This window comes from Trachypithecus francoisi, unplaced genomic scaffold (genome assembly GCF_009764315.1).
Source record: "Trachypithecus francoisi isolate TF-2019V2 unplaced genomic scaffold, Tfra_2.0 Lachesis_group13, whole genome shotgun sequence".
In the NCBI taxonomy this organism is placed as follows: domain Eukaryota; kingdom Metazoa; phylum Chordata; class Mammalia; order Primates; family Cercopithecidae; genus Trachypithecus; species Trachypithecus francoisi.
In genome coordinates, this window is record NW_022681458.1 from 83806888 (window position 1) to 83833001 (window position 26114).

At 42.3% G+C, this 26114-nt stretch overlaps 1 protein-coding gene across 15 annotated transcripts in view; it reads right to left on the bottom strand.

The window, feature by feature from the left end:
• The window catches only part of TANC1 (tetratricopeptide repeat, ankyrin repeat and coiled-coil containing 1), a 273836-nt gene that overhangs the window by 221150 nt on the left and 26572 nt on the right, over positions 1-26114 (bottom strand). For 8 of the 15 annotated variants that reach the window (XM_033231382.1, XM_033231395.1, XM_033231390.1 and 5 more), the window contains exons 2-3: positions 12918-13027; positions 3501-3629 (exon numbers count right to left, since the gene is read on the bottom strand). The exons of 1 other annotated variant lie outside the window; for it this stretch is intronic. In XM_033231382.1, the coding sequence (XP_033087273.1) occupies positions 3501-3503 (3 nt within the window). In that variant the 5' untranslated portion in view covers positions 3504-3629; positions 12918-13027. The remainder of the gene's footprint in view (positions 1-3500; positions 3630-12917; positions 13028-26114) is intronic. 6 more of the 15 variants (XM_033231392.1, XM_033231391.1, XM_033231396.1 and 3 more) reach the window with 1 other exon arrangement.

The following is a 26114-nucleotide window of genomic DNA, read 5'->3' on the forward strand; positions in this document are numbered from 1 at the left end:
TGTAGATCCACTAACAGCTTGCACTGTGCACGTGGAAAAGCTGCAGACATTCATGCAGCTGGGAAGCAGGCTGTAGCCTGCAAAGCCATAGGGGTGGAGCTGCCCAAGACCATGGAAACCCAACTCTTGCATCAGTGTGACCTGGATGTGAGACATGGAGACAAAGGAGATCATTTTGGAACTTTAAGATTTGGATTTCAGTCTTGCATGGGCCCTGTAGCCCCTTTGTTTTGGCCAATTTCTCCCATTTGGAATGGTTGTGGTTACCCAATGTCAGTACCCCCATTGTATCTAGGAAATAACTAGTTTGCTTTTGATTTTATAGGCTCATAGGTGGAAGGGATTTGTCTCAGATAAGACTTTGGACTGTGGACTTTTGAGTTAATGCTGAAATAAGTTAAGACTAGGGGGGACTATTGGGAAGGCAATGATTGGTTTTGAATGTGAGGGCATGAGCTTTGGAGGGGCCAGTGGTGGAACGATATGGTTTGGCTCTGTGTCCCCACCCAAATCTCATCTTGAATTGTACTCCCATAATTCCCACGTGTTATGGGAGGGATCCAGTGGGAGATAATTGAATCATGGCGGCAGTTTCCCCCATACTGTTCTCATGGTACTGAATAAGTCTCACAAAATCTGATCATTTTATTACGGGTTTCCACTTTTGTGTCCTCCTCATTCGCTGCCATTCACATAAGATGTGGCTTGCTTCTCCTTGCCTTCTGCCATGATTGTGAGGCTTTCCCAGCCATGTGGAACTGTAAGCCCAATTAAACCTCTTTGTTTTGTAAATTGCCCAGTCTCAGGTATGTCTTTACCAGCAGTGTGAAAATGGACTAATACAAAGTTTTAACACCCAGTACCTCAGAATGTGACCTTATTTAGAGATAGATTCTTTATACAGAGTTAATCAAGTTAAAATGAAGTCATTAGGGTGGGCCCTAATCCAATTTAACTGATGTCTTTTTAAAAAGGAGAAATTTGGACATATGCATAGATGGAAGATGGCATGAAGAGATACAGGGAGAAGATGGCCCTCTACAAGTCAAGGAGTGAGGCCCAGGACAGATCCCTCTCAGAGACTAGGAAAGAACCAGCTCTGCCAACAGCTTGATCTGGGATGTCCAGTTTCTATATAACTCTGAGACAATACATTTCTGTTATTTAAACCATCTACTTTGTGGTACTTGGTTATAGCCACCCTAGCAACTAATACAGCTGCTTACCAATCATGTGACCTCAGACAACACAACACAGTCCTCGGGTGCCTCTCCTATCCGGAGGACACAAGACAATATTCTGCAAATCTACAATTGGGGATACAGACCGTCAGTACTGTGTCAGGCACACTGGGGTTACGGGAGAAATCTAAAACTCTCTCTACCCTCTCCTGCAAAGATCTTACCCCCTTAACCAGCATAGGGAACACATAATGCATTGTGAAATTATCACACTGTTATAAATCAGGTATAAGCATGTATAAAACAAAAATATCAAACTCTTTGCTTATCAGTCAACAACAACAACAAAAGCATAGCCAATTTTTAAGATAGGACTCTTTCCCAGGACAGATGGCAGGCCTATTATAAACACTCTTATGTTCTGTGAAGTTTGAGTACATCAGGATGTGTGATCCTCTGTGTCTCACCCTCTCGAGACACAATTTTACTGCAGGAATATGACGTAACTGTCCTGGTTAGTGCACCAAACATAATACAATATGCCTTCAATATGTCAGCCTGTTTCATCCTCCCTAAATACATAATTGATTTTCAACATTTTATGCTCCAATTATTGCCCAAAAGCAGATTGGGACAAGTTCATATTTCAAATGCTCCTTGCTTAAAAGTACAAAAAGAATGACTAGAACAATTAATGAATTGTCTTCAATTTTTCTTGGAAGAGAGTCATGTGCTTATGACCTTCTCCAATTTCTCCGTCACACACATACATCCCCCTAATATATCAAAAAAGATACAGAATTTATATACCCTGGCTAAAAAACAGAGCTACATAAATACCATGCAAAACTACCAACAAGAAAAGAAGAATTTTTCTTTATTTGGAATACCAGAAGAGTAGCCTCCTACATCCCCCCAACAGAAACAGAATTAGGACCAATGTCAAATAAAAATTAAAAGCTTAAACTTCCCTTTTTTAAAAAAGTAGAGCTTTATATTTAGGTCATTTTATTTTTAACCACAGCCTCCTAAATGACCTGAATATCCCAACATCCACTCTAAGTGACAAGTTTTGTAATTCCTCTGAATAATTTAGCTGGGCAAATTTGTTTTACTCATTATTAAATGAAAATGTTACTTCAGAAATTGACAAGTCAGTTGCCCACAAAAATTTTTGGTCTCAACATCTTCCACTCCTATCAGGAAAACACTGTATGAGGGAAAGCACGACTTTAAAACTGGGTCTCTTGTGTGGCAGAGACTTCAACCACCACAATAGAGAGGGGCAGTTTCTGCTAACATGAAGTCTTCCATCTACCCACCATCTCAAAAAAAATATATATATATATAGAAGTACCAAGGTATTTTAAGGTTCTAGAGGCACGTGTTTGAATTCGGGTTCTGAAAGACATTGCTATCGGCACAATCAGGTACAGTGACTTTCTTAGAGCACGGAGTGAATAGTACATGCCAGAATATTCTATTTTGACTTCTACTAATATAGAAACAGCAGCAACATTGGCCTCAGCAACAACAAGGTTAGGTTTTTTGTTGTTGTTGTTTATTTTTAATCCAATTTCACTTTTACAAAAGCTGGTATCTCAAGTAAAAGAAAATAATTTATTCTGAATGATGCTGGCTTTAGGAAACACAAGAGCATTTATGATTGGGGCCCAGGGGTGGGATGGGTCTGCCTGGTTCCTGTTTCCTTCTATGAGGACAGCACCCCTTAGCTTACCATCTGGGCTCCTCTTCTGGCCTGTCACTAGCCCCCTTCCTAGAAGGTCTAGTGAATTTCCTAACCCAGGAAGTTTAGGAACAGAGACTGGGGATGGGTCCCAGCCCTTCCCTCCTCCTTCTTGGGGACTGAGCTAATCTCTGGAAGCATAGGTTTAAGTCTGGTCAGCCTTCTGGCCCCACATGGGAAGCCTTGATGGCCCAACACTGCCAGAAGCAGGAGGGCAGGCTGTCTCTACTGTGGAATTCAGGAGTGGGATGTGCACTGTTGGCATATATAAAAATCATTTTAAAAAAATTTAAGTCAAAGTCTCTGACATTAGTTTTATCATCTTAAAAAGGTGCAATTTGACCAGGCATGGCGGTGTGCACCTGTGGTCCCAGTTACTCAGGAGGCTAAGAAGGGAAGATGGCTTGAGGCCAGGACCTTGAGGCTATAGTGAGCTATGATCCTGCTACCGTACTCTAGCTTGGGCAACAGAGTGAGACCTTGTCTTGTGAAAAAAAAAAAAATTAAGGTGTAATTTGAATTCCTTGTCTCTCAGAACTGGTTCAGAATTCAGACAGGGAAAACTGACGTACCATTTATTGCCTGCCCCCATCAGATCCCAAGAATCCAAACACTGTTTCCTCTTTGAGGAGTAGAATTTGAGATCTTACTATCTTCAAAAAAGGTTTTTTTTGTTGTTGTTTTTTTAACTTCCAAGTAATCTGTGAGAACACAGGAAGAAAGAGAAAAATCAGAACAATTCTAATACCCAAAACAATGACTTTTTTCATTTCATTTAAACCTTACAATGACTCACTGATATCATTATTACAGCCATTTCTCAATGTAGTCCACCTCAAGTCCACTTAACTAACCAGTAGTAGTTAAGTGAACTTGTCCATGTTACTCACTCTCATCTGTAAAATGGGGACAGTGATATCCTAAACTCATGGGTGCAATTTATAGAGTGAATGAATAATGCAGGATTAAAGCAACTATTGTATGTAAAGCCCCGAACACTCATGGGTGTAATATTAAATAACATCACCTTCCATCCTCAGCTCTTCACAACAGACTCATTCAACTCCAGCCTGGGTGACAAAGCAAGACCCTCTCTCAAAACAAAAACCAAAACAAAGAAAAAAAAACAAAATGGACAGATTTAGAAGCAGAACGGTCTTTAGGAGACTATTCCAATAAACCTTTCCTTCATTTTTAGACAAGAAATTAAGATCCAGTGTGAATGAGTGATCGCCCTAAGGTCATTTAGAGAAAAAATGTTAAAGCCTTTCATTTAAACAACAACAACAAAAAAGCCTTTCATTCATTTCTATAAGCACATAGTTCTGAATGTAATCTCCCGTCTACATCCTTGAAATAGGATTTGGCAGATTAGAATCTGTAAACTAGAGCCACGTGTCAGTATTAAATCTTTCTTTACTGTACAAACAATGTGAGGCAGACCCCCAGGGTTTGCAGGCATGCCTGCCACAGCCAGGCCCTCCCTCGATGCGCCCACGGCCTCCACTTCAAGAGTGAAGAGGGCATGCTTGCATTCTCCTAATGAGTAATGCATCTAGAATCAGCATAACTTTTCCCTGATTCACTCTTTTAGTGAGGCTACTTTTCTCAAGGACTCCTAGCAACCCCAAATTCTTATTTTATCAGTTTCTAATTTTACTCCTGTCAGTTCTAAGTATTTGCCAACTATCCTAGTTTCTCAATTTTTCCCCATCTAAGCCACAAATGCATCAACTAATTAGTTATGAAAATGACTAGTCTTTTTTATGTAAAATTAAGGATAAGAATCTTACTACTAATGTTCTCTGAATGGTAGCATAACTATCATTTAAGAAAACTCCAGGAATGAATACTGCCAGACTAGTTCCCTACATAGCTCAACTTTCGAGGAAGTTATTGAGGGATGAAAGGCATGCACCAGTGGTCCATATTTGCTATTTCCTCTGGTTCTTTAATATCTGCCCACCTATTTCCAGATCTTTTCTCTCTTGTTGTGAAATCTGTCTGCTGGAAATACTCCAATAACACTTAAATATTTTACTTGTGGTTAAATAGAATGCCATCATTGCTGAAACGTTGTCAATTTCTACCTTCTTTCCAGTACTAGGTACACAGATTTTTTAAAATTTGTAAATTATTGCTAACTTTTTGAGAGGGTAGTGGTATATGTCAATACATGTATACAATGTATAGTAATCAAATCAGGATAATTAACATATGTATCACCTCAAACATTCATCGTTTCTTTTTGCTGGGGACATTCAAAATCCACTCTTTCAGCTATCTGAAAATATACAATGAATTACTGTTAGTTATCGTCACCCTAGATTGCTATAGGACACTAGAATTTATTGCCCCATCTAGCTGTGATTTTGTATCTGTTAACCAACCTCCAGCTCCTCCACACCTCTTCCAACACTTTCCAGCCTCTAGTAACCACTATTCTACTCTCGATTTCCATGAGATCAACGTTTTTAGTTTTCACATATGAGTGAGAACATGCGGTATTTAACTTTCTGTGTCTGGCTTATTTCATTTGACATAGTGTCCTCCAACCTCATTCATGTTACCTCGAATGATACAATGTCTTTTTTATGGCTAAATAGTATTCCATTGTATATTCCATTCTATTCATCTGCTGATGGACACTTAAGTTGATTCCATATCTTGACTACTGTGAACAGGGCTACAATAAACATGGGAATGCAGATATGTCTTCAACATACTGATTTCCTCTCCTTTGTATATATACTCAGTAGTGGGGTTGGTAAACCATATGATAGCTGTGTTTTTAGCTTTTTTGAGGCACCTTCATACTGTTTTTGATAATAGTTGTTAGTACATAGTTTTTTTCTTAGCTTATTTTTATTTTTTTATGGGCTCACATCTAATCAAAGTACATAGTTTTAAACATTCTCAAGTGAAAATGAAGCTTTGGTCAATCTATCATTTATTTTCCAACCTGCTCTTAGTTATTCAAGAAAGGATAGTTTTAATTCTAAATGTCTGAAATTACCGCCTTTTATCAGTAGTTAAGTCGAGTCCCCAACGTCAGTAGAAAACTATTAATGATCAGCTTGCCCCAACCATCATCCCAAATGAATTTAAATTCATATTCATTACCATTTGTTGGTCTAGGTGGTTACCGATGTTGCAAGGCCAATGAATTCTGCCCTGGGAGTCCTCCTACAGGACTCTCCCCAGCTGAGCAGAGGATACTTTTTTTTTTTTTTGAGACGGAGTCTCGCTGTGTCGCCCAGGCTGGAGTGCAGTGGCGTGATCTCGGCTCACTGCAAGCTCCGCCTCCCGGGTTCCCGCCATTCTCCTGCCTCAGCCTCCAGAGTAGCTGGGACTATAGGCGCCCACCACCACGTCCAGCTAATTTTTTTTTTTTTTTTTTTTTTTCAGTAGAGACGGGGTTTCACCGTGTTAGCCAGGATAGTTTCGATTTCCTGACCTCGTGATCCACTCGCCTCAGCCTCCCAAGTGCTGGGATTACAGGTGTGAGCCACCGCGCCCGCTGAGCAGTTTAACAGATCAACCGAATACTTTGTCTCTAAGACGTATTCAATTAAAGAATTTGTCCCTGAATATTTGTACTAAGACATACTAAAACCAAAAACCAAAACATCATATTAGTTAACAGGAAATTATTTGCTATATGCAGTAAAAGAGAATTGAAAGCATTATTTCCAAATCAATCACACCACATACATTCAGACAACTATGAGTCTAGTATATCAAGACAAACTCCTCTCAAGGTCTCGCACTTTGCTTTACATTTGTTTTTCCAATAATATTCGACATTTTGGGTATGCACACCAAAAGGCAACAGGAAATGAACGTTGAATTGTTATGGTTAACCTGAGCATGCTGGAAACCAAGGAAAGGCTAAATGTTATTTTATGCAGCCCATGAATAGCAGCAAACCTGTGCCTGCAAAATAGGCAGCAAAGTTTGGGCAGAATTGTCGCCAACAATTTCCAAATAATCAACAGCTCGTTGATGGGTTACACCAAAAGCCCATATTTCCCTCAATGGGGCACAGCTGTGATACTTGATTTTATTGCTACAGGACTCATCAATTTGCAAGTAATGACCTGGACTACCAACCTGTATCAGATGCAGTTCAAAGTAATGCTTGCATAGTGTGCAACAGCAATTGTATAACAGATATTGATCACAGCATAAGCTGAAATTCCAGTAACAATAGCTGCTACTTTCTCTCGAAATAAAAATTTTCTCAAAAATAAAACCACTCAAAAAATCTGAATTTGATCCACAGGGGCAAATTTTTCAATTGATCCAGCTGAACTTGATAATCTCTCTTCATGTGATATTTTAGGTCCAGAAACACATAAAGGATTGACAATCTTTGAAAATGTTAATTTGTGAAGAAAGTAAGATTAATTTACCAGCAAATATTCCACAATAATGAAGGCGAGCACCCCACTTTACGCTCTGCGCCTGCCCTGTCACAGTTTTCGGCCACCTTTACCCTGGTCTGTTTGGAGGCCCTGAGCCAAGTCACCTCCTCACTACTCATCTATCCACCCACAGCTCTTGTCCACATTACATCCAGGGATTTCATCTCATCTCCACTTCTTCACTTCTGAAAGATTAACTTGGCCTCCTTACCATTCCATTCAGGAATACAGTTACACATCACTTATCAACGAGGATACGAGGATACGTTCTGAGAAAAGTGTCAGGAGATTTTGCCGTGTCAACATCAGAGTGTACGTACACAAACCTAGATGGGACAGCCTACTATACACCTAGGCTCTGTGGTAGACTATTGCTCCTAGGATACAAACCCATACAGCATGCTACTGTAGCAAATACTGTAGACAACTGTAAAACAATAGTACTTATACATCTAAACATAGAAAGGGGACAGTAAAAACACAGTATATGGCCAGGGGCAGTGGCTCACGCCTGTAATCCCAGCACTTTGGGAGGCCAAGGCGGGCAGATCACCTGAGGTCGGGAGTTCAAGACCAGCCTGACCAAAATGGAGAAACCCCGTCTGTATTAAAAATATAAAATCAGCTGGGTGTGGTGGCACAAGCCTGTAATCCCAGCTACTAGGGAGACTGAGATTCAAGAAGAATCGCTTTAACCTGGGAGGTGGAGGTTGTGGTGAGCCAAGATTGCGCCATTGCACTTTAGCCTGGGCAACAAGAACGAAACTCTGTCTCAAAAAAAAAAAAAAAAAACCCACAGTATTACAGATAAAAAACAGTACACCTATATAAGGCAGCTCCAATATAAACGTATGGGACCACCATTGTATATGTGCTCTGTCGTTGACCTAACGTTAGATGGTGCATGACTGTCGTTGAAATACTTTTCAAATTAAAAGCAATTTTGCATACCTGTGTATGAACTACATTTTCCCCCTATTCCAGAGTGCACAGCATTAGCAGTTATGAGGAAGTGATTTGAAAATTCTAATGGGGACACTTTAATCCTTAGAAGTTTGATTTGTGATACCTCACCAGTATTTTTAGACAGATGGCCAGGGATAGCTTTCTGGTTTACTCCCCAAACATCCTACATTCAATCTGTCTAACAATTTACCTTTCTGTCAATATCCCATCCACATATCACATCAAAGAAATAATAAACCCTTTTCAAAAAATGCTGTGCATCTCCTCTTCCAGATTACTCTTTCTAAACCAGATGTCTTAAAACAGAGTAAAAGAAAATCTTTAGGGGTATAGAAAGAAAATATTGAAATTTTTAGTCATGTTTACTTGTCTCATTATTTCTGTTTTTGTGTATTTTATAATGGAAATAGCTTTAGTAAACAGTGTGTAATTATAAATTTACAAATGTTGCAGGTATGAACAAAAAGTATTTTACTTAAGGATTATAAGAGAAAAATGTTTAAAGACTACTGTACCAAACAATAACACTTTCTCCTAATTACTTTTCTTGGTCCTGTGTGGACAATTCTTACTAAAAGTTTGCATTCTAGTTGTTCGGCTTATAAAATATTTGTATTAATGTAGTGTTCAGATTGTAACGTGACATTCTTTTTTTTTTTTTTTTTTTTTGAGACTAAGTCTCACTCTCTTGCCCAGGCTGGAGTGCAGCAACACCATCTCGGCTCACTGCAACCTCCACCTCCCTGTTTCAAGCAATGCTCCTGCCTCAGCCTCCAGGGTAGCTGGGACTACAGGCGTGAACCACCACTCCTGGCTAATTTTCGTATTTTTAGTAGTGATGGGGGTTTCACCATGTTAGCCAGGGCTGATCTCGAACTCCTGGACTCAAGCAATCCATGGGCCTCAGCCTCCCAAAGTGTTGGGATTACAGGTGTAAGCCACTGCGACCAGCCATAACATTCTAATTACTAAAAATCAGACCTCATTTGGCCTTCCTGTTGTATCTTGAATTACATTTTCTTATTCAGGTCTAGTCTTAAAGACATCTCCATAGTTAAAAAAAAAAATTTTCTGGCCTTTACTTCAAAATTAAAACCAAGTAAGCCATCAAATATCCTAAAAAAAAAAATGACATTCAAGGCAAATTTTTTTTGGTTTGTTTTTCATTTTTGTTTTTGTAGTGGTCTCAGAATAGACAAGACAAATTTTCAAACACATATAGCACTTACATGGTGCAGACTGTTCTAAGTTCTTTCTCATTTAATCCTCATAACAAAATTATAAAATTATATCATAAAATTATATTTAATAAAATGAATTCTAAAAACTAGCATTAATAGATACAGAAATTTTACTTTTTTTTTTGAGACAAGGTCTTACTCTGTCACCCAGGTTGGAATGCAGTACTGTGATCTCAGCTCACAGAAATCTCTGCCTCCTGGGCTCCAGTGATCCTCCCACCTCAGCCTCAGTAGCTTGGACTATAGGAGCAAGCCACCATGTCCAGCTAATTTTTGTATTTTTTGTAGACATGGGGTTTCACCATGTTGCCCAGGCTGGTCTCAAACTCCAGAGGTCAAGTGATAACACCGGCCTCAGCCTCCCGAAATGCGGAGATTATAGGTGCAAGCCACCGTACCTGGCCTTTAGTTTTATTCAAGCCTCCTCTAAAACCATGGTCAATATTGTTGGGAACAGGCCCCCAAATCTGGCCATAAACTGGCCCCAAAACTGGCCATAAACAAAATCTCTGCAGCACCGTAACATGTTCATGATGGCCATGACACCTATGCTGAAGGTTGTGGGTTTACCGGAATGAGGGCAAGAACACCTGGCCCACCCAGGGTGGAAAACCGCTTAAAGGCATTCCTGAACCACAAACAATAGCATGAGCGATCTGTGCCTTAAGGACATGCTCCTGCTACAGATAACTAGCCAGACCCATCCCTTTGTTTCGGCCCATCCCTTTATTTCTTGTAAGAAATGCTTTTAGTTAATCTATGGTTTGCTGTCAATAAATATGTGGATAAATACTGTTCCGGGGCTCTCAGCTCTGAAGGCTGTTGAGACCCCTGGTTTCCCACTCCACATCCTGTATTCTGTGTGTGTGTGTCTTTAATTCCTCTAGTGCCGCTGGGTTAGGGTCTCCATGACCAAGCTGGTCTCCTCGGCAAATATTGTCAGTGAAGAGCTTCCGAAGGGAAACCATTTCTATGACTTCCACTTTATTCCTCTACCTGTTGTTAAGGAATCCAATCCATTAACTGAGTAGCCTCGGGCAGGCAATCTAACCTCTCTGTGCTTTAGAATCCTAATCTGCATGAAGTTCATTTATTAAGAGTGCCTACTAAAAGCCAGGCACTGTTTTTGGCTGAGGAATATGGCAGTGAATAAGACACAATCCTGTTCCCAAGCAGCCTGGTAGGTAATTCCAAGAAGGCACAGAAGGTAACTAGTCATTACAAGGTTAGCCATTACTATTTCCCAAAACAAAGGGCTATTTCTGTTATCATTACCTTAGTCCTATTTTCATTTTAAGGCAAATTCCACCTAGCTCCTGTTTCTTAGCTGGGGAAAAGGGGCAGAAAAGGAGACAGTAAAACGATCAATCTGAATTTGGCACCAGTGAGCACATACACCCTCTACCTTTCCTTGAAATACACTATGTAAAGCTCCATACATCCAGCCAGCTACAGGGGTTAAAAACCTACCACAGCCAGGAACAAAGTTCTGCAGCATCCCGCAGTACTCTGGATCCTCCCAGCACTTTCCAGCGATGCTGATGAAGGTCTATTTACACCTGGAGGTTACAGCTGCCATACTGCTGCATGTCTGATAGCTGCAAGATTCAGCTGCAGTGCAACTTAATCCCTTATGATGTCGCTTCCAGGCTGCCCTTATAGGACCTGTCATGAGACATCTTTTTATTTATTCAAAATTATATAATCACGGAACCACACTCTCTATGGTCACCTCTATTACACAGAAAGCACTGCTCAGGCAGCCTGCTTTTAGCACAGATTTTAGAACCAACAGCAAGACAGTGAAAGAATCCTGCTGAATCCAAGGTAAACACATAAAAGTAACAGAAACTCTCAAGAGCGCATTTCCCTCCTCAGCAGCTCACAAACACCTCACTAAACCCAAATATCTGAGACAAACCCATATCTGCACCCAGAGGATCACAAATACCATTGGCCACGCCTTAGGAGTTATCGGTTACAACCTCAAAATCTTTGTGAAGTAGTCGGATAAAATCTGTTACCTTGTGTATGTATTTCACACCATTCTGCTAAAAAACAAAATCTGTGGCAAGATATTTGCAGTTTGCTGATCATCTACAAAGCCAGGTAGTTGGCCATGATTTACCCTCACCCTTGGCATTTGGTCTGTCAGCATCAGAAAAACACTCAGTCCTCCTCACTGCCTCCTCCTCCCTGTGTTCATGCACCTAAATTCACGATCAGCTTGCTGACTTCAGACTCAATGGGCAGCCTGGGTCCCCTCAGGCAGGTCAGCAGGAAGAAAGGGCATTCAGGTGGAAGATGACAAGGGGCACCCAGGCTGAGCTCATGTCCACACTGTCCATACCGCCAGCCCCTCCAGACGCCGGTCCCAGTCTGGGAAGAATCTTCTGCTGACAAGACTGTCTTTGGGTCACACAGGCACACCCTAAGCTGGGCTCTCCCACTTCTGCATAACCTCCAGCCCCTTTCTGAGAAAAAGTTGGTGTTACTTGAACTTTTTGCCAGTTCCATGACAGCTCATGCCCAGTCTGGACACTGGAGGATGATCCTGTCCATCCGACTTCTCATTCCTTTGGTCTAGCTGCTCCTCCATCCCCACCCCTCCTCTTTTCACCCAGCATTTCCCTATCCCAGATCCTCCCTCCATCAACAACCCCCTCTCCCTTCCCCCACAGCCTCTGGAATCTTCTGTCCACTGTTCAATTCCCTAACAATTAGGAGCAAGGGCTTTGGAGTATGAGGATCTGGTTGAGCCAGCCTCTACCATTTCTGGATGTACATGACCTTGGGCAAGTTGCCTAATCCCTTTAAACCTGAGATTCCTCATCTGTAGAGCAGAGCTTACCTCATCTCTGAAAGTGAGGATTAAATGAAAATACACGTAAAGCACTTAGCAAAATCCCTAGCACACATTCAAATATTTAATAAGTGCCCATTTTGTACCAGGAAAGGGTTTCATAAATGGTAGTGATTATTACTCCCTCCCTCCACCACCTTTTTTTCATTGTGATAAAATAGACATAAAATTTACCATTTTAACCATTTTTAAGTATATAGTTCAGCAGCACTAAGCACATCCTTCTGCAACCATCAGCACTATCCACCTATAAAAAGTTTTTCGTCTTCCCCAACTGAAACTCTGCACCCATTAAACACTAACTCCCCCATCTCTGCTTTTGACAGGGTTTCCTCCCCTGGAGGTGCTGGTTCACCAGTGGCTCTGGGCAGGTGGAAAGACTGGACGTTCTACAGCCCATCTCTCTTCCAACCTCATGTAAAGATTCATCCCTCTTTGAGTCACTATTCACAGCCATACCACACTCTACCCCAATCCTCAGCCATCACCTACCTATTTTTGATAACTTCGCATGCAACAGGAAAAGGGGACAGGTGGCCTTAGTTCACAATTTTCTCTTCCACTCTTTCTCCTGAGAGACGTTCCTGCCCAGTAGTCAGCTCCTGAAGGAACAAGAGCAGAAGAGACAACCTGCATTAGAAGCTCCACTCCATCATTTATTAACTCCATGACCCTGAGCAATTACTTCACCTCTCTGGGCCTCAGCTGCCTCACCTGTAAACGGCGATAAATAATAGTACCTATTAGTGGGGCTGGGTTGAATAAATAGCCCAAAGCACTTAGGGCAGTGCCCAGCGCAGGGTCACTGACAGCAGATGTTCTCATTACGCCTGCACTTGAGCTCTGATCCCTGGCTCTTGACTCTGGCCAGTCATTCCCAGGGTCACACCTCAGTCAGAAGCCATATTTCCATACTCTTGCTTCGTCACCACAGCCTCCTATCCTTCCGGCTCGCACACCCCCTCCCTCCCTCCTGAGGTCCTTGCTCTCAGATGTTCCTTGAGTATGTCCCCTTCTTCATTCCCACAGTGTGGACCCCGCCACCAATCACCCCCTTACCAGCACCCTCAATTGTCTGCAACCCTCTTCTTTAGCCAAATCCAAGGGAACTAATAACACAACTCAGCTTGTCCTTACCTACACCCTGGGCCCGAAAGACCACAGAAATCGCATTACGGTGCAGAAAGACGCCACTGCACTTGAATTCTCTTAATTCAAAAGACCCTTAATATTTTAAAAGGCCCTCCTCCCACTCCCTGCAACCACTGTTTCAAACTTTTATCATTCTCCTCCACCCTACTCTAGCAAATGCCCTTTCTTCCCATTCTATTCAGATAACAGAAGCCAGCAGGCTTGATGTGCTAACAGCCCAGCTTCCCGCCTGGGTGCCTAGCCTACCCACTTACCCACATGCACCTCCCCCGGCTTTTTGTCTTCACTCCTGTTCCAAGCCAACCTTCACAGCTCCCTGCTGCACCCCACACTCCATCCACTTACCCACACACACCACCCAGTTCACCTTCCATGCCTTGGCTAGGGTGGTCCCCCCATCCCAACCCAACTCCCACCTCACCTGGCTACTCCCTTGAGACACAGCTCAAGAATCACCTCCTGCTGGGCATGGAGGCCCAAGCCTGTAATCCCAGCTATTTGGGAGGCTGAGGTGGGAGGATCATTTGAGCCCAGGAGTTAGAGACCCGCCTGGGCAACATAGTAAGATTCCATCTCAATAAAATTACCCCCTCCTTGAACCCCCTACCCCAGCTTCTCTAATACTCCACTCATACCTATGTAAACTTTACTTTGCTATTTTTGATTGTCTGTCTCCCTGAGAACAGAGGCTATATCGTCCACTGCAAATCGAAGTACCAGTAAGTGTTGAATAAATAAAAGGATGAGTACAGTAGACCCACTTTCTGTTCTGAAATGTTTCACCAATTAAGACTCATCATCAGCCACTTACATATGATGTCAAACATTTTCTCCCTCTGATCTAGACTGAGAAGAATCCCCTCCCCTTGCCCTTCCAGAACAAACATCCCTTTGATGAAAGAAAAAACCAGAAACAAAACCACTACTTTCCTCCTCAACAAAAACAGAAGGCCCAAAATAGCAAGACAGTTTATGAAAAATATCCAGCTGACGCTGGCTTAGGTAGGGATAAATGCAGTTGTCCCAGCTTAAGAGGAGAAAGGGAAGTTTACCTTGGATGGCTATTTGGGGGAGACAATAATATTCATGTGCTAACCAAGAAAGTTGACCAAAATAATAAACCTCCCTTGCTATTTATAAAGCAAGGGAGGAAAAGGAAATGGGTAACTCCATGGAAATTTCCTTCCTTTGTCTAGTTTTGCTTCTGGTATATGGCTACCACACTAATTTCTCGATACCAATTTAGGACAATTTAATTTATAGGAAGTCATTTTGAAGGGCCCCAGGGAGCTGCAGATGGTACCTCAGGGGCCCATCTGTTTAAGGATGAAAGCTTAGTGCACACCATGACATCACTCTGACCTCCTCGGAAACTTCCCATCTGACAAAATCTAGATGTTTGCTCTGTCAACAAGATATTTGTGCTTGTCCCTAGCCTCAGGCTTTGGTTCCTGATTAGTTTTAAAATCATTATGCACCCCAACTGAATAGGGCTACTGTTAGCAGCTGTAAGGTCTTCTTCTGGGCAAATCCCCAAGTCTGTGGCCTTCAGGGAGTGATTTCTGTCCTTTCTGCATAATTGCACTCTCCTGATTGATGAGCTGATCAGTGTTCCTGCCCCTTCCTGAGCTAAACTCTCTCTCCTCCCACTCTATTTATGTTCCCAAGGGATCAGAGGGGAGGGGAGAATGGCATGGTAAGGCAGGCCTTTGGCTCTCCCCAAATAAATGCTTGGGCACTCTACATTATTACAACTTTAGTAGCTCAGTTCTGTCCCAGAGCAGACTCACCATCCCTTCTCACCATCCTTAAAGCTGCCTTCGTGTCAGGAAACAGCTGCTATTTTCTGGATCTTCACTGATCCCATGATGCCCCAGCACCCACAAGTATAGATCCATGTCAGTCAAGTGGGTCACCTGATCACACACATCTGTGCTCACCTCGGAACGTGCCTATATCACCTACATCCTCTCCAATTTCCCATACTCCTCGAGGCTCAACATGACACAATCACATAGCGTCAACTGTGCTGTGGCTGGTAGGTGCTGCACAACAACCTTGGCAGAGAAGGTAGAAACTACATTTTAAACAAATTTTTGTTGGGGGGTGGGGGCTGGGGGATTGCATGTACTGATGTTTGCAATTTACTTTGAAATACTTTTTGAAATAAGATTGTGTGATGGGTAGATATGTAATAAAGCCCAGAATGCATGATCTTAATTATAGAATCTAGATGGGGATATGTCAGTATTCCCTGTATATTTCTTTTAACTTTTTTCTTTTTTCTTTTTTTTTTGAGACAGGTTCTCACTCTGTCCCCCAGGCTAGAGTGCAGTGGCACAATCACGACTCACTGGAACCTCGATGTGCCCACCTCAGCCTCCCAAGTAGCTGGAATTACAGGTGCACACCACCACACCCAGCTAAGTTTTAAATTTTGATTTTTGTAGAGATGGGGTCTCACTATGTTGCCCAGGTTGGTCTCAAACTCCTGGCCTCAAGCAATTCTCCCAAAGTGAAACTTTTCTTCATATTTGGACATAGTTTACTGCTGGTTGTGTTAAACTTTGATTACTTGGTCAAGGTAGTGTCTGTCAGGTTTCTCCACTGTAAATTTACTTTTTCCCCACCTCTCCACACTGTTTCTTAGAAGTGAGTCACTAAATTCAGTCCACACTCAAGGAGCATGGAGGATTAAGGCCTAGCTAGTGAAGGGGAAGGTATCTGCAAACATTACTCGAAATTTCTTCTATAAGGAAGATGTCTCTTCTCCCAGTATAGAGTTATGTGCAGGTATATTTGTTTTATACGTTGGACTATAATGCAGCACATCCCATTATTTATTTTGTTGCTCAAATTATTCCAGCTTTGGCTATTAGGAGCTCTTTGAGGTTGGCTGGTATGGCCTTCAGACATGCCCGCATCCTCTGTTTCATGAGCACTTCCTTATTTTTGGACAATGCAAGATGCCCCAGACCTATAATTATCCATTTCTTCAAGGAGTCCTGCTTACTGTGGTTAGAAAATGGAATTTAGGAACCAAGATCTGGGTGTACTTTTTGCTACCAGGGTGTTATTGCTTCTAAGTTCTTTCAGTGAACAGATCCAGGAAATACATGTGTGTCCTAATCCATGAATACACACGAAAATACAGTTACTTCTGTATCTATGTGAAGCTAAACCTAAGTTCACATTGAGGTTTCTAACTTTAATACAGTCCCACAAGGTTCATTCTAGCCTTCCTTCCTTGCATACCTTTGACTTTCCTCTCCAGCTGTGGGAAACTTGGCTCTCTCCATCTACCACCCCTTCAGTATTTGTTTTACCCTTGTACATATGTAAAGCAGTGTTGCAACTGTCAACCTGTGTCCCATGAGAAACTTTACCCACTAGAGTACAGCGTTTATGCGCAGTTTCTTTTTTTGGGGGGGGTAGTTTTATAGTTTATAGTCAAAACATCATTTTCCAAAGCTAACCAGGTCCACATCTTTCTGTCCCCACTCTCTTCAGAGACCATGTCATGCAACTGTAAATCAGGTAGATTCTTTTGCTACAGTCCATAAAGAAGGTAGTTTTTTGTTTTTTTTTTTTTGCCACAGTCTGCATCGCAGTGCCCCACTCCCACCACTCCACACATGGAGAGGTATAAATAGCTGCTGGTTGATGTTTTATAAATTTGCATACATTAAAGTTCTTTCATGCCTATTTTATCTAAATAATTAAAGTCTATTTACTTAAGAAGCTGACATCCCTTCCTATTGGTATACACATTGTTTTATCCTTAGTACTATAATACTTATGTCTACGTGTACCTGTGACACCTAGCTCAGTTCTGGACCATGGTATAAATTACTCAGATACTAATAAGATAAACATAGTCCACAAATATATTGAAAGAAACTACTATATTTAGTTAAATTCACACAGTCAATTGCTGGAAGTCATTCAATAAAACTAGAATAATGTTCACCGCAGTGTTATTTAAAATTCAGTAATAAGTAAATAGTTGAAAAAATTACGTCACACCTACAGGCTGGAAAATGAATTACATGCAATCACTAGAAATCATTTCTAGAAGAATGCATATTGCTACAATACACTGTGTGTGTACAAAAATATCAAGTTATACAACAAAAAGTATGGCATTTATTTAACATATGTATGTGAAAAGAAAAACACTTAAAGAAGACATATACCAAGTTTCGCTTTTGTTTTGAGACAGGCTGTCACTGTCACCCAGGCTGGAGTGCAGTGATGAGATCTCGGCTCACTGCAGCCTCAACCTCCTAGGCTCAAGTGATCCTTCCATCTCAGCCTCACGAGTAACTGGGACCACAGGCACATGCCACCACACCCGGCTATCAAATAATTTTGGTATTTTTTTGCAGACTTGGGGGGGGTCTTACTATGTTGCCCAGGCTGGTCTCGAACTCCTGGGCTCAAACAGTCCTCCCACCCTGGCCTCCCAAAGTACTGGGATTTTAGGTGTGAGTCACCACATCCAGCCACCAAGTTATTTTTAAATTACTTTTTTCGTTTCTTTCTAAAAGTAATGGACAGAAGCCTGCTGTGTGGAAAACCTTACAAAGAATTCTTCCAAGACAAAGAGTGTTGGATCTGACAAAGAAGAAACAGAATCAGTTGCTATAAACCAGGCAGAGTGCACCCAAGGCTGAGCCAGGCCAGAGATGCACAGGGCACAGCAGGCTGGCTGGTAGATGCCCTCGGGTTGGCTGTAATCCGAGATGAGCATCAAAAAGGTCAAGGCAGTGGGTAAGGCAGTGGGTGTCAGTGCTAATATGTTCAATATAGACAGAAGGGTGGAATTAAGAGCTGTCTGGGGGAAGCATCCTGAGAAACATAGGGTTTAAAGAACAGGAAAGATTTAAATGGAGGCAGGGAGGAGGAATGGAGGCAAAATGAATGGAGAGAGGTATAAGACTGCCCCTCTGCCTGGAAGGTTTCTCATTATCCCATTCCATAAAAACCCAGGGGAGATCTTAAGCAATGACAGCAATGTGGAGCCTCAGTTTGAAGTTTCCAAGAGTCCTGCCCTCAGGCAACGTGCTACAGGGAGGGGAAGGATTGCCTAATGGGATCTGGTTAGCCTCTAGCGCCAGATAACGCTCAAGTGGCTGATAACAGGAGCCTAGCTCAGGGTTTTCAAAGATGAACATTTTCACATAGGAATTTACACTCCACTGGTATAAAAAGTGCCTTTTACCAGAGAGTAACACAAACACATGGTAACCATCTATTACACAGAAAGTTCAATGGCAATATAATAACCAACTCTCAGTTTCTAGCAATTTTCAACACACAACACTGAGCCCCCCCAGCCAGCCACCTTCAAGACTAGATCATATATGTAAATACAGAAAGAGCTACAGGACAACCTTATGCAAACACAGGGAATCCCCATCTCACTATAACAGCTGGGGGAGAATTAGTATTTGCTGAACACTTAACTAGACAAGGCATAGGTATCTTACACCCATTATCTCCTTTAATCATCACAACAAACAAGGCAAAGATCAGCCCCATAAATGGCTAGTTTGGAAATGGCAAAAACTTAAATTCACACTCAGCTCTGTCTAGCTCCAACCCTTCCATGTTTCCACTTTGGAGTGATGCTTCCAATGTTTCAACAAACTCAAACAGGCTTAAATACACCGTTAGTATCACTGGTTTAAAAAGAAGAAATCAGATCAGTTCTTTCTCCTAACAGTAGTCGATTTGTGAGATAATTCATACATGATGCCAAGATTGCAACTTTAAAACCTAAAGTATATTCTCAAATACCAATGCAGTAAAGGTAACCATTTATGATTTGGCAAAATAGTATTACAATACCCACAAATAAATAAACTTGATTACAAAGTTTTAAAAAGTTGCAAATCAAAACTAACTCAACTTTTGGTAACATGAAGATCTCAAATTGAGACACGAACACCTAGATTTGATTCTTTTCATTCTCAGTGAGGACTAATCTACCCTGTACTCTTAAAATGTATCACTCTATGCAGGTGTGGTGGCTCACATCTGTAATCCCAGCACTTGGGGAAGCTAAGGGAGGAGGATGGCTTGCGCCTAAGGTCTGTAGACCAGCCTAGGCAAGTAGACATCCCATATCTACAAAAAATAAATAAAAGATTAGCAGGGTGTGGTGGTACTCGCTTACAGTCCTAGCTACTCAGGAGGCTAAGGCAGGAAAATTGCTTGACCCCCCGAGTTGGAGGATGCAGTGAACTATGAACTGCTGCACTACAGCCTGGACAACAGTGCAAGACCTTGTCTCTAAAAAATATAAAGAAAAAATAGTAAAATAAAATATATCACTCTATTTCTACATATCCCTTCTCCTCTGCTCCTATGCACCACCTCTCACCCCAAAAGAGATTCTTGCTTCTATAGTGAATTGCAAAACAATTCTATTATTCAGAAACCACAAAATAAAAAAGATTAGGATCCATTGATAGTTATAATCTCCATTACTCTGAGATAGAAATCCCCCCTGGAAAGTGAAAATCAGATATGTATAGTGCACCAGAGATACTAGTGCATTAGTGCATGGTCCAAACCATGAGAAAGGTTTTTCATATTAAAATGATTTAAATTTTTAAGTACTCTTTAAATGACCAGAGTGATAGTGTCAAATACACACTGTAGGTATTTGCCAAACCTCAGAACATACATTCATACAGAAGGCATTGAAATACTATTTGTTATGGAATAAAAGCAATTCAGGACAAAAGGTAATGTCTTCTCTTCAGACAAACCAGGAGATGACTTTAGAAATTAACTTTTTAAAAATTTAACTAGAAAATTTAAGAGTTGAAACTTTGAGGGACAGAAAGTTCGAGGGAGAGAATTCAGGACAAAAGGTAATGTCTTCTCTTCAGACAAACCAGAAGATGACTTTAGAAATTAACTTTTTAAAAATTTAACAAGAAAATTTAAGAGTTGAAAGTTCAAGGGAGAGAAAGCCGATGCCCATGTTTTATTTCCTAAGAACAGAGGATTTCCCATTCCCACTGCTTCACTTGACTAACCTTAAAAAATAATAAAAAAATAAGGGCGGGCACAGTATTTCATGCCAGATCACTTGAGAGCAGGAGTGCAAAACTAGCCTGGGCAACATGGCAAAACCCTGTCTCTAAAAAAAATACAAAAATTAGCCGGGTGTGGTGGCATGCATCTGTAATCTCAGCAACTCAGGAGGCTGAGGTGGAAGAATTGCTTGAGCCTAGGAGGTCAACACTGCAGTAAGCCGATCACACCATTGCACTCCTGCCTGACAGAACGAGATACCGCCTCCAAAACAAACAAAACAAAACAACAACAACAAAACAACAACAAAACAATGCCAAGTGCTTTGCTGAGGTTAGGAGAACTGAATTGAAGTTTCAGTTCACCCACTTCCACATAGCTGCTGTGTGACTTTGGGGAGGCTGTCGGACTCCTTTCTTTGGCTGAAAACTGCTCATGTTTACCTATACCTTAAAATGCTGTTATAAAGCTCAGAAGGCACATCTATTCCTTCAGACATACTTGCTAAGTATTTTCTCTCTGCCCTGATTCTAATGACAAGAGGTCATTCCAGCCCCAAGAGTCTAGGAAGAGATAAGCATGAACGCAGCTCGGATGGAGAATACAAGAGTAAAGATGCCAGTGAAGTACAGTGAAGTAATCACAATGTTCCACAAAACAGCAGCTATTTAAAAGCTAAGGAGGATAACCACACAGCACCTGGGGAAATGCATGAAATACATTACACAGGCTGGGAGCGGTCGCTCACGCCTGTAATCCCAGCACTTTGGGAAGCCAAGGCGGGCGGATCACAAGGTCAGGAGATAGAGACCATCCTGACTAACACGGTGAAACCCAGTCTCTACTAAAAATACCAAAAAAAAAAAAAAAAAATTAGCTGGGCGTGGTGACGGATGTCCGCAGTCCCAGCTACTCAAGAGGCTGAGACAGGAAAATGGCGTGAACCCGAGAGGCGGAACTTGTACTGAGCCGAGATCGTACCACTGCACTCCAGCATGGGAGACAGAGCGAGACTCTCTCAAAAAAAGAAAAAAAAAAAAAAGAAATACATTACACAGAAAAGCCTATAAGTACATGTATACCTTAGCTACAGTTTTATATATATATATATATTTTTTTTTTTTTTTTTTTTTGAGATGGAGTCTTGCTGTGTCGTGCAGGCTGGAGTGTAGTGGCCGGATCTCGGCTCACTGCAAGCTCCGCCTCCCGGGTTCACGCCATTCTCCTACCTCAGCCTCCCAAGTCGCTGGGACTATAGGCGCCCGCCACCACGCCTGGCTAGTTTTTTGTTTTTGTATTTTTTAGTAGAGACGGGGTTTCACCGTGTTAGCCAGGATGGTCTCGATCTCCTGACCTCGTGATCCGCCCGTCTTGGCCTCCCAAAGTGCTGGGATTACAGGCTTGAGCCACCGCGCCTGGCCTACAGTTATATATTTTTAAGGCATAAGCAAAGAAGAGAAGGGAAAGAAGGAAGATAATAAAATCATGGCTGCCGCATTTAAACACTTTTTTTTTTTTGGAGACAGGGTATCAGTCTGTTGCCCAGGATGGAGTGCAGTGGTGTGATCACAGCTCACTGCAGCCTCTACCTCCCTGGGCTCAAGCCATCCACCCACCTCAGCCTCCTGAATAGATGAGATTACAGGTGCACGCCACCATGCCCAGCTAATTTTTGTATTTTTTCTAGAGATGAGGTCTCACTGTGTCGCCCAGGCTGGTCTCAAACTCCTGGGTTCAAGCTATCTGCCTGTCTCAGCCTCCCAAAGTGCTGGGATTACAGGCATGAGCCACCGCACCCAGCCTAAACGTATATTACTCTTTTCTCTCGCTTCCCAAACTTTACATAACATCATTTAACATTTATAATTCTTAAAATATTTTAACTGATGTGAGAGCACAGATGGAGGAGTGATTAATTTTGACTGAAATAATATATGTGAAAGGTGAAAACTCTAAAAATCCCCATGAATGAATGGTGTTATTGTCAGAGCATGAAATAATCTAGCATTATGCATAATACTATGACACTGCAGTAGCACAGGTTATTTTTATGTTCTGCCACTTGGTTTCCAGCTCACCTGAAAATGTATAGTGTTAGTCATTTCTTTACAATATTTTCTTTTATTTATTTATTTATTTTTGAGACAGAGTCTTGCTGTCACCCGGGCTGGAGTGCAGTGGCATGGTCTTGGCTCACTGCACGCCTCCCGGGTTCACGCCATTCTCCTGCCTCAGCCTCCCGAGTAGCTGGGACTATAGGCACCCGCCACCACACTCAGCTAATTTCTTTTTGTATTTTTAGTAGAGATGGGGTTTCACCGCATCGTGTTAGCCAGGATGACCTCGTGACCCACCTGCCTTGTCCTGCCAAAGTGCCGGGATTACAGGCGTGAGCCACCATGCCCAGCCTCTTATATATACTTCTAAAGATATTCTATGCATATATATTTTTTGTTTAATAATATTCTTGGAAAATTTTCCTTAAGAGCACACATAAACCTACCTCATTCTTTTAACATCTGCATATCACCCTATCATATGGATGTACCAAAATTTACTTCATCAGGCTGTGCACTGTAAAAATGCATGAGTATGTTATTAATACTATTTATATATTATTTTTCCTCCTATTTTTATTTTCTTTCCTAGCAAATTCTACATCTTCCTATCAAAACAGGAAATTTACATGTAAGTATTATTAATCAGTAACAGTGTAGTTTAATCCCTAAACTACCTCTGACATCTAGCCCTGATGTTTTTCTACCTTTTTTTTTTTTTTTTTTTTGATTCAAGATCTGGCTCTGTCACCCAGGTTGGAGTGCAGTGGCGCGATCTCGGCTCACCACAACCTCCACCTCCTGGGCTCAAGCAATCCTCCCACTTCAGCCTCCTCACTAGCTGAGACTAGAGCCACCTGCCACTATGTCCATATAGTTTCTGTATTTTTTGTAGAGAATAGGGTTTGCCATGTTGCCCCGGCTGTTCTCGAACTCCTGAGCTTGGGCAATCTGCCCACCCTGGCCTCCCAAAGAGCTGGGATTACAGGTGTGAGCCACAGCACCCAGCCCCTAACCCTAAGTTCTCCAGCAAGGTACACAAGGCCCACCACCAAGTTCACACTCACCAGGCTCTCTAGGCTCATTTCCTAGGAATTCCTGCTTCACACTATTCCATCCAGCCAATCCCTGACTGTGTATAGTCCTCCTAAATACTCCACCCATTGCTCATGCTGTTGCTTTGGCTACAACCCATCCCACCTTGCTTGCTTAAGTGAATTCTTACTCAATCCCTCAAGACAGAGCTTAGACATAACCTCCTCCCGGAAGGCTCTCCCAACCCTCCAGGCAGAGGAAATGCTCCTGTGCTCTGCTCCAGCCTCAACCTGGGTCTTGGCACTTAACCTCCTCAGGACAAATTCTTGTGTCAGCCTTGCCCACTAGATTTTAAGTTCCTCCAGGATAGAAACCACATGTTATTCATCCTTTTAACTGCCTACAGTTTGATACAATTTGGTTCCTGTTGAATCAAACAAGGAGGGAACTTCTGAACATCTATTATGTGCTAGGAGCTACTCTAAAAGTACTGTACAAACATTATTTCTCACCGTGTAAAATGATCCCCATTTCGGCCGGGCGCAGTGGCTCACGCCTGTAATCCCAGCACTTTGGGAGGCTGAGGTGGGCAGATCACGAGGTCAGGAGTTCAAGACCAGCTTTGCCAACATAGTGAAACCCCCATCTCTACTAAAAATACAAAAAATTAGCCAAGCATGGTGGTGGGGGCCTGTAATCCTAGCTACTCAGGAGGCTGAGGCAGGAGAATCGCTTGAACCCGGGAGGCAGAGGTTGCAGTGAGCCAAGATTGTGCCACTGCACTCCAGCCCCTGTGACAGTGTGAGACTGTCTTAAAAAGAAAAAAAAAAAATTCCCCATTTTACAGATGAAGAAACTAAGGCCATGAAGAAATTTATCCAAGGGCATTAAAGGATGGCTGGAATTTGAAACCAAGTCTACTTTACTCCAGACTCACTGATCTTTACACTATGCTGTTCCGATGCATGTTTTGATGCTGAAAGCCAAGTTAAATATGCTGTCCTAAGGGACTTGACATCTTCATAATTATTATGGATAATCTAAGGGCACAACAGTCTCCCAAAAAGTCAGTCAAAAGTAATCTAAAATGTAGGACTAAAATGGCTGAAAACAAAAAAGTTCTTTTTTTTTTTTTTTTTGAGACTGAGTCTTGCTCTGTTGCCCAAGCTGGAGTGCAGTGGCACAATCACAGCTCACTTGCAGCCTCGATCTTGCAGGCTCAATCCATTCTCCCGTCTCACCCTTCCAAGTGGCTGGGACTACAGGCATGAGCCACCACGTTCAGCTGATTTTTTTTTTTTTTTTTTTTTTAACTTTTAGTAGAGATGAGATCTCACTACGTTGCCAGGCTGCTCTCAAACTCCTGAGCTCAAGCAATCCTCCCACCTCAGCCTCCTACAGTGCTGGTACTACAGGCGTGAGCCACCGTGCCTGGCCTGAACTGCTAAACTTAAATGCCTGTTCCCAAATCATGGTGGAGCCAGGTGAGATCCCAAAGTACTGAAATTATAGGCATGAGCCACCTTGCCCAGGGCCCCCCTAAAAAGTATTATAAACAGGCAAATTCTGCCAACAGTATCCACAGATCTGCATTTAGCATCCTCAGGGGGTGTCTTTGAGGGGCCATTCAAAATGAACAGGACGTGCAGTCTCAGCAGCTGCAATAGTGAGGCTTATTTCCCCTGATGTGCTGTCCCTGTGAACACTGTCAGCTATGGCCCACATTTCTCTCCCCACCCTGCAACTCTACAGTCCCCATACCACTCACTAAAATTGACCTTTGGACCAGGACCCCTAAAGGATCTACAAAATAACCAATTTGGGTCAGATATAGTCGCCCCAGGAAATGCCTATTAGGAAGCTGATAGTGAGAGTGGGCAAGGAGTGGGTGAGGAGGGCAGCACCGCAGGAGGCGGCAGGGGTCCAGTCAGCCTGCCATGAGACCTGAGGCAGCATGGGTCCAGTCAGACTGCCATGAGACCTGGGGGGAGGTACAGAGCCTCACCTGCAAAAACCCATGAGGTAGCAAGAAAGAATGCCTGCTCCCTCTTAAGGCTTTCAAGAGGGCTGAATTAGACTAGCACTTAGCACAGAGCCTGGCATAGAGTGAGGGCTCAATTGGCTCCTGTTAAGTGCCTGAACAAACCAATCAGTGAGCAAGCCGACTTCCTCCTGTGTCCTCCCCAACAGGATGGGGACTAAGGAAAAGAAGCTGGGAGCTGGGAAGCCCTGTCATTGCAACAGGAAGTAGTAAGGGCATTTAGCAAAGGTGGAGGGGAAAACAAAGGAAGATGCTCCTCTCTCTCACATCGGAAAAATGAACTAAGCAGCAGTAAGCAGTTAATAAACCCAAACCTTGCTCACTCGGAGAGACAAGCAAAAATTATCCCAAGGG